General features: G+C 37.1%; 1 protein-coding gene across 1 annotated transcript; it reads right to left on the reverse strand.

Moving 5' to 3' along the window:
* Positions 1 to 8100: 8100 nt before the first annotated feature.
* LOC128659329 (protein YIPF6-like) lies at positions 8101 to 9076 on the reverse strand. Its single transcript, XM_053712993.1, has one exon. The coding sequence runs from the start codon at positions 9067 to 9069 to the stop codon at positions 8374 to 8376; it is 696 nt and encodes a 231-aa protein (XP_053568968.1). The 5' UTR covers positions 9070 to 9076; the 3' UTR covers positions 8101 to 8373.
* Between the last annotated feature and the right edge of the window lie 6900 nt (positions 9077 to 15976).

The raw sequence follows: 15976 nt of genomic DNA on the forward strand, positions 1-15976 counted from the left end.
GGTCTTTAGGGAACGTTTAAAGGAGGAGAGGTTAGGGGCAAGCCTAACAGCTCGAGTAAGTGCGTTCCAGAGGGTTGGTAATAAACGAGAGAAGTCCTGTAGTCTAGCATGAGAGGAGGTGATGGTAGAGGACGCAAGAAGCAGGTCATTGTTGGATCTTAGGGGCAGACAGGAGTATATTTGTTGATGAGTGAGGACAGGTAGGGTGGGGCAGCGTTGGTGAGGGCTTTGTATGTCAGGGTAAGAATTTTGAATTTAACTCTGCTGTGAATGGGGAGCCAGTGAAGGGACTCACAGAGAGGTGCAGCAGAAACAAAGCATTGAGAGAGGTGGCTTAGCCTGGCAGATGCATTTAGGATGGATTGGAGGGGATGTGTGTGTTATGTCAGAAATCTTTCATAAACATATTTACATGTCCCTAAATTCCTTTTTTTGATTGAAACAATGTTGTCTTTTATATCTCTGTGTTTATTTATACCACTATATGTTTATAGTGTAAATGTATTATTATTCTGAGCAGGAATAATTGCAAATATTACATGCAATCAGGGTATAATATGTATTTATTTGCAATCAATGGATATTTTAAGAGCTGGGCCAGTTTTCTCTCTGTACCTGTGTAACCCCTCCTGATTGCAATCTAGTTTAAAAAAAAAACACCCCTTCACAGGTGTTATAAAATGGGCTGGTATATAAGATGACATTTCTTACTGAAAAAGAAATTCAAGAGAAGGAAGAAATACAGTGAAAATAGCATGACAGTAAAGAGGTGATTTTAATTTCTGCTGTATCTGAATCATGACAGTTTAATATTAGGTGGGCTATCCCTTTGAGCTATCAGTTTAAGATTATATTGAATCAAAAATCAATTAGAATTTTAAAATCCTTGTCTAAATTATTACACTGTGTGTCAATGTCAGCATCAATGTTTATCTTTAATTCTAAATTCACATATACATACTTTCAAAGTATAATACACAATGTAACAAATGACACGTACAAGTTCTGATAAGTGATCAATGAGAAAGTATTGAGCAATTTGATAGTTTAAAATGTATATTTGAATCAGATTGGCTGATGTCATAAATCATGTGATTATGCATATTCCAATCAAAAGTGGTTGAAAAATTCACTAGTGCAAAAGGTGTTGCGTCAAAATTGGTGCGAAGTGGAGAGTGTGGCTTAAACATGGTGCACATAGATTTTTCACAAAAAAATAAAAAGGAAGTTAGCTATATTATGTTGTGTATTTATTTCATTGTTATCTCTATATCTATTAGTGCGACAAGTTTGGGGCAACATTTTTCAACAAAATTGTAGAAATAATATTGTCCCCTTGCTTTGTAATGAGAGACAAAGTTGTAGAATAATCCATAAGTAGTAATGTATTTTTCATATATCCCTATATCTACTAGTGCACCAAATGTGGAACAATAATATTGTTTGATTTAGGAAGGGTATACAAATTTAATAGAGTTTCTAATTTACTTTTATTATGTAATATACTTCATTCTCTTGCAGCATTGAACATAAGCTTTCTGTGTTTTCAGACTCCCTCTGACTTCTATGGTATCCGCGACCTCAAAGGTGGCGGATTGAAAACTATGTACGCTGCGTCGGAATACACGTGAGCGTACCTGTTAAATGTTTGATAAATTTGGAAAAGGTTCAAATAGTGTTGAATCTAAATTCGAAACATCTGTAATGACGCAAGCATCGATCTGAGTTGGATTGAGATCGCAGGATCGTATATTACGTCACAAATTTTGACATTTGCCGATCTTGATGCAAATTCACATCAGAATTCAAGCGTATTTTCAGTTGACGTTTTGATAGACCCCATACACTCTCTCAGACACACAAACACATATAAATACACACAAATATAAAATCACACATTCATAGTTACACACACACACACACACAGACAGATATACACTCTCTCTCTTGCTCTTGCTGGCTCTCTTTCTCAAACACACAGATATACACTCTCTCACACACAGATATACACTCGCTCACAAACACATATATACACACAATGAGGCCCATTTATCAAGCTCCGAATGGAGCTCGAATGGCCGCTGCTCCATAACCCTGTCCGTCTGCTCTGATGAGGCGGACAGGATTCACCGCAATTCAACCCAATTGAATACGATTGGGTTGATTGAAACCTCTCTGCTGGCAGCTGATTGGCCGCGAGTCAGCAGGGGGCGGCGTTGCACCAGCACCAGCAGCTCAGAAGAGCTCTTGCGGACCTGATCTGCACTGTCCATAAGTAGTAATGTATTTTCGAAATGTATTGTCGAATCAGGTCAGCAAGACCTTTGATAATTCGGCCCCAAAGACACAGATAAATATTTTCTCACACACAGATACACACTCTCTTTCTCTCCCATGCACGCACATATATAGACCCCCTTTAAGATTCACACAGATATACACACATACACTCTCACACAAACACTCTTACATTCACATAGATACACACACTGATAAATACACTTTCACACACACATAAACACTCACACAGATACACTGACTCACACACACAAATAAATTCTCACACACAGATACATACTTTCACACACAAATATACACTATTTCAGACACACACACACACACACACACACACACACACATACATACACACAAATATACAATCTCTCACACATTCATATACACACACACAGATCACACTCTCTCTCTCAAACACACAAATATACACTCTCTCACACACATATATACACTCGCTCACAAACACACAGATTCGTATACACTCTCCCACACACAGAAACACATATATAAACTTTCAAACACAAAGACACAGATATATATTCTCACACATACAGACACAGATAAACTCACACACATATATACACTCTCACACACACAGATAAGCATACTCTCTATCTCTTTCTCAAACACACATACATACACTCTCTCTCACACACACAGATATACAATCTCTCATACTCACAGATATACCTTCTCTCACATGCATGGATATACACTGTAACACACAAACACACACACATATATATACTCTCACGCAAACACACAGATATACTTTCTCTCTCTCCCTCTCCCTCAAACACATAGATATACACTCTCTCTCACACACACAGATATACAATCTCTCATACTCACAGATATACATTCTCACATGCAAAGATATACACTGACACACACACATATATACACTCTCAACACAGATATGCTTTCTCTCTCTCTCTCAAACACACAGATATACACTCTCTCTTACACACACACAGATATACAATCTCTCATACTCACAGATATACATTCTCTCACATGCACAGATATACTCTGTCTGTCAGACACAAACACAAGCACATATATACACTCTCACACAAACACACAGATATTCTCTCTCTCTCTCTCTCTCTCAAACACACAGATATAGGGGTAGATTTAACAAGGGCCTGCAGGCTCGCTGGAAGCAACAGTTATGAAGCAGCAGTCTAAGAATGAGAGAGGGGGTACTAATGGCACTGCTAAGGTATCTGTTCAGGAATACCCTTAAATACAGCCTCTGGGGCCTATTTATCAAAATATCAACTGAAAATACGCTGGAATTTTGCATTGTAAGTTATCAAACCGTCAAGATCGGCAAATGTTGAAATTTGTGACATAAAATACTATCCCACGATCTCAATCCGACGCAGATCGATGCGAGTTGAAAACCGTGGTATTCGAGCGGATTTGTGTTCATTCGTCCTCCTATTCGACACTATTTGAAGCATTTACTAAGCTATCAAAAATTCTACATTTACGCTCACTTCTTTTCCGACTCAGCGTACCTAGTTTCCAATCCACCACCCTTGAGGTCGCGGATGCTATAGAAGTCAATGGGAGCCTGACAACACAGAAAGCTTATGTTCGATGCTGCATGAGAATGAAGTATAGCACATTGTCAAGGTATCTGTGAAGATTATTAAATTATATCTGTATATATATATATTATTTATGTATTAATATTCATTTATTTGTAAACAATAGATGCTTGGCTGACCACTGTTCAATTCTACCCCACTCAAAATGCAAAATTACAATGCATCCAAATGAGAACAAAGGAATTGAACATTTGGCCTAATTAGCCTCAGATAGTTACTTCAAAGTAATATTAGCATGATGGAGCCTCAGAAGTGTATGCCCATATATGGGCTTCCTGCCCAAGATGAGTAATGAACTCACAGACCCCTGTGAAGTTATAGACGGTCCGTCTGGAAGGATAATTGAATATACAAACATGCTCAAAGAAATTGTAGCTTTTACCATCTACTTGTTAAATGATCCCCTGTTGAGTCACATACACATCCTGTCCAGTTGAGAAGACATTTTTTTTTTCAATTATAAAACAAAGCTTTATTAAATTAAAAAATACACTGTGTGCACAATTATTAGGCAAGTTGTATTTTTGAGGATTCATTTTATTATTGAACAACAACCATGTTCTCAATGAACCCAAAAAACTCATTAATATCAAAGCTGAATAGTTTTGGAAGTAGTTTTTAGTTTGTTTTTAATTATAGCTATTTTAGGGGGATATCTGTGTGTGCAGGTGACTATTACTGTGCATAATTATTAGGTAACTTAACAAAAAACAAATATATACCCATTTCAATTATTTATTTTTACCAGTGAAACCAATATAACATCTCAACATTCACAAATATACATTTCTGACATTCAAAAACAAAACAAAAACAAATCAGTGACCAATATAGCCACCTTTCTTTGCAAGGACACTCAAAAGCCTGCCATCCATGGATTCTGTCAGTGTTTTGATCTGTTCACCATCAACATTGCGTGCAGCAGCAACCACAGCCTCCCAGACACTGTTCAGAGAGGTGTACTGTTTTCCCTCCTTGTAAATCTCACATTTGATGATGGACCACAGGTTCTCAATGGGGTTCAGATCAGGTGAACAAGGAGGCCATGTCATTAGATTTTCTTCTTTTATACCCTTTCTTGCCAGCCACACTGTGGAGTACTTGGACGCGTGTGATGGAGCATTGTCCTGCATGAAAATCATGTTTTCTCTTGAAGGATGCAGACTTCTTCCTGTACCACTGCTTGAAGAAGGTGTCTTCCAGAAACTGGCAGTAGGACTGGGAGTTGAGCTTGACTCCATCCTCAACCCGAAAAGGCCCTACAAGCTCATCTTTGATGATACCAGCCCAAACCAGTACTCCACCTCCACCTTGCTGGCGTCTGAGTCGGACTGGAGCTCTCTGCCCTTTACCAATCCAGCCACGGGCCCATCCATCTGGCCCATCAAGACTCACTCTCATTTCATCAGTCCATAAAACCTTAGAGAAATATGTCTTGAGATATTTCTTGGCCCAGTCTTGAAGTTTCAACTTGTGTGTCTTGTTCAGTGGTGGTCGTCTTTCAGCCTTTCTTACCTTGGCCATGTCTCTGAGTATTGCACACCTTGTGCTTTTGGGCACTCCAGTGATGTTGCAGCTCTGAAATATGGCCAAACTGGTGGCAAGTGGCATCTTGGCAGCTGCACGCTTGACTTTTCTCAGTTCATGGGCAGTTATTTTGCACCTTGGTTTTTCCACACGCTTCTTGCGACCCTGTTGACTATTTTGAATGAAACGCTTGATTGTTCGATGATCACGCTTCAGAAGCTTTGCAATTTTAAGAGTGCTGCATCCCTCTGCAAGATATCTCACTATTTTTTACTTTTCTGAGCCTGTCAAGTCCTTCTTTTGACCCATTTTGCCAAAGGAAAGGAAGTTGCCTAATAATTATGCACACCTGATATAGGGTGTTGATGTCATTAGACCACACCCCTTCTCATTACAGAGATGCACATCACCTAATATGCTTAATTGGTAGTAGGCTTTCGAGCCTATACAGCTTGGAGTAAGACAACATGCATAAAGAGGATGATGTGGTCAAAATACTCATTTGCCTAATAATTCTGCACTCCCTGTATAGATTGCATTTATACCCTTCAAAATTTACAGATCACATATTAAAGAAAAGAAGCAGCAGCCCCTCACATGTTACTTACACCCCATGAAGAAAAGAGAAAGCTGCACAGAGAATATATTAGTGTTTAGGTACACACCCATTAACCTGGTGTGCAACCAAATATAAAAACAAAGACATATCTTTTAGTACACTGTCCTGCATACAGTTTATATTGTAATGCACTGGCCATACACTTGTATGTGCAAATCCGCACATAGCCTTATATACACACACAAGCAGCTCTTCTGCCCTCTTCAGGTTATTTGGTTTAATAAGCTGAATACAGATTTTTTTTCTGCCTTTACTCTTTGCAACAGTTCTGATCACTTTCAAAATGAGAATATCACCCAAAAATCTGACAGTAACAGAGAATAACTAACATAAAGTAACTATTTTCCAGCGGTGTACTTGTCTCTTACCATATTATGCAATCCATCATAACCGTTCTTGCCTTTGGATTTATCCATAAAAGTTAGGTATTTATACCATCTATCCAATATATGGAATTACTGTGTGTTGAGTACTCAAAAGCTTTTTCTAGCCACCACGGCACAAGGGTTAAGGGGAGTGAGCGTCCAAGTCACAAAAAATAATGTTTGCCAATGTAGCAGAGAAGAGGTTAAACGCAGCACTATCTGCTTTCTTTTAAGTGTATTGTATATAGTACAGCCTGCACACAATGGGCTAGATTTCGAGTGGAGCTCAAATGAATGCTTCCACTTGATTAATTGCAATTGATATGCGCTACAAAATTTTTAAGCTTGTTTGGTTGCTCTCAATTTACAAGTTAAAAAGTAAACCGTTTTTGCCCTCACGCTAACCTGAAAAGTGCAAAAATCCAAAATTAGAATATTGTGTGCACGCTCATGTATTCCCCCATAGAAGTCAATGGAGGAGGAAAAAAAAAAGTGTGGAGAAAAATTAAAGTGGGAAAAAAAACACCCCACTCTCGAGCAAACCCAATCACATTCTCATTTGTGCAAACTCGATATGAAAATATGAATATTTCACATTCCAATGTTATGCACATAGAATATATATGTTCCAGTTATTCATACATACATACATATATTTCTGATGGTAATTTGGTACAATATACATATATACACACATACATATATATATATATATATACACACACACATATACACACATAATTATATATATATATATATATATACATATTATATATCTATCTAGAAATACTTGGAACATATTCTGCTATGTGCAGAACATTGGAATGTGAAATATTTACAGTACATTCACAGTTAAAACCTCTATTAAATATGAATATTTAATATGCTTTTATATGTTTTCACCTACTACAGCAAAGGGCTCCGATGGACTTATATATCTGCCTATGTGTATACATATGTATCTATGTGTCTGTAAATACATATATATACACAAATATTAATACATATGTACACACACACCAATATATATCTATATACACAAACATCATATACATTTTTCAACATGTATATGTAGGTATGTCTAACACTTGAGACCTCATACCTTTGAGACCTAACTTTTGTGTGCAATATTTATTTTTTAATAGTGTTATCATGTGTGTAACTATACTTTGTGATACATTTTTTATGTGTTTTATGCAACTTTTTATTTTCGCAAAACTGTTAACCAGAGCTTTGAAGTCACGGTAATAATTCTAGCTTAAATCATGATTGCGCTCAAGCGATTGCGTTTACTTTCAACTTGTAATATGAGCAGTACGCTTGATGAGCGCAAACCCTCGCGATAAACCCCTTATCACTAGGGTGCAAGCTACACTCATAATCTAGCCCAATGTTGGTTTTCATGTTTGCATCATTTAATTTTGCATAGTGCCATATTTACAGAAACATTTTTAAATGGAGATAGGAAACTTAAGTTAACAGGCACAAATAAAATGACTCTTGAACATTTATTTTATGTGGTGCCCCCATGGCAACAACCTGTTTAAAGGAGACTACAGAAAACCCACAGATTGTTTACATTAAATACACTTGGAGAATATGGAAGCTTGTTAATTTAAATAGCAATGAATTTGGAACCCTCTCGCCACCATAATGATTCACAAGTTCCCTGGCTCCCCTTCCAGTACAGGGACATAACGCTAGCATCACGTTTATTTACAGAAGTATGTGAAAACATGTAGAGTCTTCTATATAGTGCAGGGTTATATATAAGTTAAACTAACAACTGCTTGGACACACGTACGGTCTTCCTGTACTGCAGCTCACTCACACAGAGTTGACTAACTCCAGTGTTTTGGAAAAATGTCCAAATACAGTTATACAATCCTTCCATGTGCTGGTAGATCCAAACTAGTCCAAGCTTATGACCTGGTGTATTTACTGTAGCTCAAGGACTGAAGGTCAGAATCATCCAGCTGATTACAAAGTAAAAGAGGAATATTGGATAAACTGCAAGTGCCCTGCGATTGGGAGGTTGACTGTCTGCTAAGAATGCTGTGGAGGCAAAGGTGGACCAAGCTAACATAAGAGACACTACGACCAGTCGTATAACGAAAGTCACTGTGTTCATGCCCCCAAGAAACACTAGTCTGCATACTAGCATTGCCACAGTGAGAGGCAGGATACAGGAACCCAACACACACAGACTCTGGAAAAAAGAGATTGTGCCGCCTAGAAGCTTTGAATTTAAAGTGATGACCACGGCGCCAAACCAAATGACAACAAAGACCTCTGCAAACTGTGGTCCTCCATCGTCATTGCTGTTAGCTGAACTGCCCTGGAGCATTAGGGCAAGTGATACACAGAGCACCAATGGGCCCCATAAATCCCAGTCTCTGAGCAGTGCAGTGCTCTTTTTTGGATACATAACATGTATGAACTTCTTGCCAAAAGCCTTTAGGTCCCGCATTATGGTCTCCTTGACAGGTTCATCTAATGTAGAGTAATCTTCCTCCTGTGACTGAGAGGCCATAGGCACAGTGATTTCCCCCTCCACTGGAATATCTCCTGATATGGATATATCTGACAAACCTGCAAACAGCTGCCTGTTTCCACTGGCATCTCGATCCTCCGTTTCCGCCATCTTTACCCTCGGCCCCTCTCCAGCTGTAGCAGCTACGTGGAGTCGGATTCACTTACGTCATAACTCAGCTGCCAGTATCCTCTTCCGGCAGTAATGTCACTCGAGAAGACATTTGAACTCAAGTTACATATAGCACATGAGAAATGAGATCTCAGATAAAGAAATTGTGTCTAAATCCTCCTAGTAATTTAAAATACACATATCATATTAAAAACATCTACAGTATATATATATATATATATATATATATATATATATATATGTATATATATATATATATATATATATATATACACATATGTATATGTATTGATCTGAAACAATAACATATTAGATAAGTGTATATGGAATGTATAGATGTTGTTCCAAAATGGTAACATTTTTTTTATCTTACAGACAGCAAGATATCCCATGACTGTTAGCCATGAATATGGATCTGTGTATTCAAAAAATGTTGGGAATATGAAATATGCTATGTTTTTGGATTTTAAAATAATAATATGATCAATAGAAACATACTATTGTTTCATATTAAAATAATCAGGATGAATAGTATGAAATGGTCCAATACACTTGGAACATGTTACTTGTTGATACTAAAACAAATATGGTATATTGAATAAAAATAAATATATAAACTGTATTTACTGTTATCAGTGTTATGAATAGAAACTGCATTTCTGGTTGTTTGCTGCCCCCTAGGTGATTAAAACTGGTATGACAGCCATATGAATTGTCCATTAGAGCTACCAGATAACCAATCAATGCTAAGCATCCGAAGGGCCAATAACAGACAAGCATCCGAAGGGCCTCCCATATCATTTAACCAATGATTAAGATATATAAGCTGAATGCAAGAGGAGAGAAAAGGCTGTAGACTTTTGCTGAATGTTGGACTGATAACTGGTTGCGTGGGGACACAGTCACTTTTAAGCAAATTGGGCTACTTTTTCTTATCCACATTGCAAATACCCTTATTTTCATATGAGGTGAAACAAGGAATATTGGAATATTAAATTTGCTCATGTTGGTAATGTATGAACTCATTCATTAATGCTACAATCAAACTGCAGTTAACAGATTTAAAAGGGCATTTAGTATTTTAAGTTTGTGTTTCATAGTCCTGTGTAATCTTTACTAGTCATTATTGCTAAATAATTTATTTATTAGACAGGTTTTTATACTCCAGATTTATAAGTCAGTTATTATAGTGAACTCTTTCAGAACTGTACATAAACTGGTTATTGTGATTATATCCCTGGTAATTATTAATTAAGCATAGTAAGTGGGTAATCCATATTGAGCATTGAACTAGAGTCATTGGTTAATAACAGAAGATTCTGGTATTTCATTGTGATATTTAGATGCAACTCTGATTTGGGAGATTAATGTGAATAAGGTAATTTTTATGATCTTTGCATAGCATATTGTAATAGTTTAAACTGGTATAGTTTTGATTCATATCTTTCTCTATAAATATTTCAATGTGTCTATAAATTTTAACTAATATAAAGAATTTAGGATTTACATTAATTTTATTGTTTTGTATATGCAATTTTATTGGGGTTTTATTTTAAAGAATAATTATTAAATATATTGTATTATAACTCGGCCATATACTGACATATTATTTGGAGGCCACTGCTGAGATATTATTAATATTTATAACATTGATATAATATACTTATATTAAATAGAAATTAAAAAATATATTAAAAATAACATTTTCAAAAATTGATAAAAAATATATTAATTTTTCATATTTCAAAATTAATAATATTTTTTTTTTTCTTGTTGGTCAAACTTGTATTAGCGTTTTAATTTAACTAAATACTAAGCCAATATAATAATGTCTGTAACCAGAGGTGAATCATTTGAATCTGTACATAGTGTTGAAATTTGTTCCCCGAAACTACCCCTATCTCAGGGCGATGTTCTTTAAATGAAAATTATAGGCCACATTTAAAAGAGGTGTAATATTGCGGGTGATTTCAATGTTTATATGGATATGCTTGAAATTAAGGCTAAGAATATTGCTATTGATGATGGAAGGTGGAATGAAAAAAGTGAATTATTCCAAGAATTATTAAAAATGAATCAATGCAAAAATCTCAAAAAACAGGACAAACTAATACTAAAATCTTGGCCCCTTGTAATATGCATTGTTGACAAAATGTTGCTATACTTCACAGAGAAGGAATTGCAAATACAGGGGCTAGAAGATAGTATTCGCTCCTTACGCAGATGCGAAGAGAATTTAAATATAGCCAAAAATAAAATTGATGAGTTTGCCCAAAACATGGCCACTTTACAAAAATATAACCAGAATGTAGTTGTCCAGATAGAATATTTGCTTAAAGAACTTGCACAAAGCCAGAGATAATTAAGTGATTTAAAAAGGTTGCATCGTCATAATGAAACCCCTCTATTAGCAGTGAGAAAGTGAGAATAATGCAGATAATTCTAATTCTCTTAAAGAATGCATCAGGGATGAAATGCAGAAATTTAGGGAAGAATTCAGACAAAGAACCCCTATTGGGTCAGAAGTAAATTTCTCAAATAGACAGTCACCTCATGATATAAATTCAGGGAGCTGCTATAACTTAGCTGAGGAGGTGGAAGAAAGCTCTAGTAGTGAGTCAGAGGGTGGAGCTAGCTACCCAAATAGCCCCCATAATACTAATATGCATAAGGGTTCTCCCCATAGCAAAAGGGAAGATAAGGAACGCTCCAAACCCAAAAATAAAGCTCCTAGGAAAGACTGAGATAGTCTAATATGGTATATGACACCCCTGAAATAATTACATTTTTAATTCATGCAGTACCTAAGTTCTCCAACAGGGGAACCAATTATATAATTGACCACTTAGCGACATATGAAAATGCTTTATCCATTATGAATGTTACAAGTGAGCAGTCAAAAATTGACTTTCTGCCCTGGGTATTTGAAGGTAAATATCACAAATTCTTTGCTTCACTAAAGGATATGAATATTCATTCCTGGAATGAGACAAAACGACAGTGCAGAAAAGAATTCGGGCAATATTGCACTAAAACTGCAGTGAAAATAGCTGTATACGGTTTAAAATGTAGTGCGAATCAAAGCCCTATAGAATTCCTTTCTGTACTGAAAAGTGCGTCCAGTATGGCCGAAGATTATCCCATATTTGAATGCTCAGAAATATCTATGATTCTGAGGGATCCCAAGGATCCAGGAATCAATACCCTGGGACATCAAAAAATCGGTCCATGAGTAAAGATAGCTTGTCCAAGTAGGCCAACTCAGCACACAAGTTAGTCAATTATGTACACTATTTACTAATACGAGTCAAGCTTTTACGGCTCAGCAACCTAACAATCCTTTTTAGGGGTACAGCCAGTGGCCAGCAGTGGGCCACAGGCACAGTCATAAATACGGCAGTATTGCCTGAAAGAAAGGGGAGAGATATACCAAATTAAATGATAAATGTCAATAATGGTACTAATCATATTTTCTCCCTACAGACCGGAAACGGACGATTTAGCTGTGATGACGAGCAAGCTCGGCCTGAAAGCACTAACAAATCTCTTCCTTTGCAGCATTCTCTTAACCTTATTTCCACAGATGCAGTGCACAGGAACCCAATCAGCCCTATTATAGAGGACATGAATGGTGAGCATGAAAATTCTCCTGTATCAGGTAACACGGCGGATTCAGGTAACACGTGGCGAAGCCCACAATTGTGTAATTATGCCAATTTTATGTGTGAAATGGTAGAAACTGCAGGGAGATATTATGTATTAGCTGAGCTCCAGGATTCATTTTCCAACCCTATCATGTGATTAATTGATACTGGGTCTCAGGTAACTATTTTATCCCACAGGTACTACACACAGCTAAATGAGCTAACACTCCACAAACCTAAAATAAAAGAATTTGATGGTTCACTAATAGGTGTTGGGGTGACTCTCTAAAAGTCTACGGTACTGCATGGTTAAAAGTGAGGCTGGGGAACAGGATGGTAAGACACCCTGTCATTATAGTGTATCTGCCAACTGATCATTTAATTATTGGTAGTGATCTCCTGAAGTGATTAAGCACCATAATTGATTGCATAAAGTAAAAAGGCCAATTAACTATAAGCAATCCGGTATATCTAGCACCCGACATAACTGTCACGTGGTGGAAGAGAAGCCAGATGCTGTGGAGATTCATTTCAGGAATGACTCTATACCTTAAATCACTATCCTACAAATAAATTATCAGACTCCTTTAAGTGGTTTTGATGGTAATACTTTTAAAAGATAGCGAATATTTCCTTAGACGGCGATGTATTAACCATATCTCTCCACAAGGGGGATGCTAAAATCCCTAAAGGAAGAGGCCACACTCAATACCTCGCTGGAATCGAGAGAGTTAAAGAGGATCTATTTATCCATATGCAAGTGCATGAGCTTGGGAAAACCAAGTATGCTAAATTAAACTTAAAACAGGAAGCTAGCTATATAAGTGAAGGCTTGTTAGCGCAGATAGCTGAACCTAAAGTGATTAAATATCTTTCTCCCCAAGACCACTGTGTCCACGGCCTGGATGACAGGTTTGAAAGCTATAACATCACAGCTAAGTGGTTATTATCTATATCTATAGGTAATAAATCAGTGAAACACCTGTTTTTAGTTTTAAATACTCCCCATAATCAATTATACGTTGGCAATGATCTCTTACATAGATTTGCCATACAAATAGATTTGATTAACTCTTGCCTCTGGAGCAGGTTAAAGGGGGACCCTGAAGTATTTCAGGATGAAAATGCAGTCCTGAAATCAAACCAGCAATTGCCATACTCTGTGAATATGCAGGTGTCTAATGATGTTATAATTCCTGCTGGGGCTGATAAATTCCACTTACCCTTACAGGTAAAAAGAGGTCAGAAATTAAAAACTTCTGAAACACTAATTTGCCTCTCCCATAGAATGTAAAATCTGGGTATAACAATGACCCATACTCCAATGTAAATATTGGAATTATTCCTATACATGTTATTGTGTATAACATGACCCCACAGGATATAACCTTATCCAAGGGAACTACCATAAGATATGCGCTGGAATCAAGTTACATTTTTGGATTCCAGAATAATATAATTGGGCTAATACCTGAAGGATACTTAACTGAAGAACAATTAATAGAACAATCCTTTGCATCTATACCAGAGGGACTATTTACAAATCAGTCTATTTATCCCTTCTGCTCAGAGGAAGGCATCTGTAAAATTGAAGAAGCCTCTCTGGTATTTGAACAGCCGATCAAAGCACAAGAACACCCCGATACCCAGAGTCATGGGGGCAATATAAATTATAATCAAGGGGAACTCACCTCTAAGTTGGAAGAAGCCTATGAAATAGGACAGCCTGAAATCTTTCCAGGATTTTAGCAAATAGTCAAAGAGCAAATATCTTTAGCTAATGGCTGTTCCAGCGATGATGAACGCCGACAGCTACAAGAACTCCTGATGGAGTACAAGGATATTTTTGCTAGGGATTCTTATGACTGTGGGACTACAGTCTTGCACATTGCAAGAATCCAAACAGATCCCAATGCACCACCTGTCTTTGTTAAACAATACAGACTTCCTTTAGCATCATATGATTCTCTTGCAGAAATCATAAGGAACCTGGAAGAAAGGGGTATTATAAGAAAGCTGCACAGCTCTTATAACAATCCTATTCTAGGTGTTCTTAAGACCAATGGACAATGGCATTTGTGTGCTGATTTAAGACAGCTAAACAAACGAGTGTACATGTATGGCTGGCCTGTATCATACATTGACCAGTGCCTAGCGCAGATGCAGAGATCTAAAATATTCACTGCCATTGATTGCGTGCAGGGATACTGGACCATAAAGGTACATGAGGAGGACCAGTATAAGCTGACATTCTCATTCCAAAAGGTCCAGTATGCATTCCAAAGGCTCCCGTTTGGATACATAAATTCTGGACATGAATTTGCTGTATTCATGCATAAGGCTATGCCTGATGCACTGGTAAGGGGGACCTTATCATATGTTGATGATGTTTTAATTAAAAGCACAGATTTTGAAAAACACATCACGGAGCTTAAACTTGTCCTCAGCCAACTTAAAATGGCAGGTGTCAAGCTATCCCTACAAAAAGCTCAATGGTGCCGCACTCGTGTAAACTTCTTGAAACATGAAGTTACTTCTGAAGGGTTATATCCTCAGAAGAAAAAAGGTGGAAGCTATAGTAAATTCTAAAAACCCAATTAACTTAAAGGAATTGAGATCATTCCTGGGTATGACAAATTATTCTCGTAAATTTATTGATAATTTTGCAGAATTAGCTAAACCACTACTACTTCTTCTAAAGAAGGACGTGAAATGGCACTGGAGTGAGACTCAAGAGACAGCTATCAGAGAACTGAAGAGGAAACTCACTCAAGCACCTTGCTTAGCGTACCCTGAAGGGGGTAAACCTTTCTTCTTAGAAACAAGTTACACAGATATAAGCATGAGTGCTGTTTTATACCAAAAGCATGATAATTTAAGCAAAGTCATTGCTTATGCGAGCAAAACTCTATCCCCAGTAGAAATAAAATTTAGTAATTATAAAAAAGCCCTCTTATCTACTGTATGGGCTCTACAAAATTTCTGCAGCTATATACAGTGCGAGAAAATTATTGTAGAAACGGCCCAACAGCCTTTGCTATATCTGCAAAGTGAGAGAATAAGAGATGGAAATTTTTCTAACAGCCGCATAACCGCTTGAACTCTTTCCTTACAAGGCTGGCCTTTAGAAATTTGCTACAAGCAGAATAAAAAGAATCCAGTCACACAGGGGCTTGCTGAGCTCCACGACTGTACTGCTAAGGTATCCTGGGGAAGAATTATCAGAAGATGATTTCCTGGAG

The sequence above is a fragment of the Bombina bombina genome, chromosome 5 (genome assembly GCF_027579735.1).
Source record: "Bombina bombina isolate aBomBom1 chromosome 5, aBomBom1.pri, whole genome shotgun sequence".
Classification (NCBI taxonomy): Eukaryota; Metazoa; Chordata; class Amphibia; order Anura; family Bombinatoridae; genus Bombina; species Bombina bombina.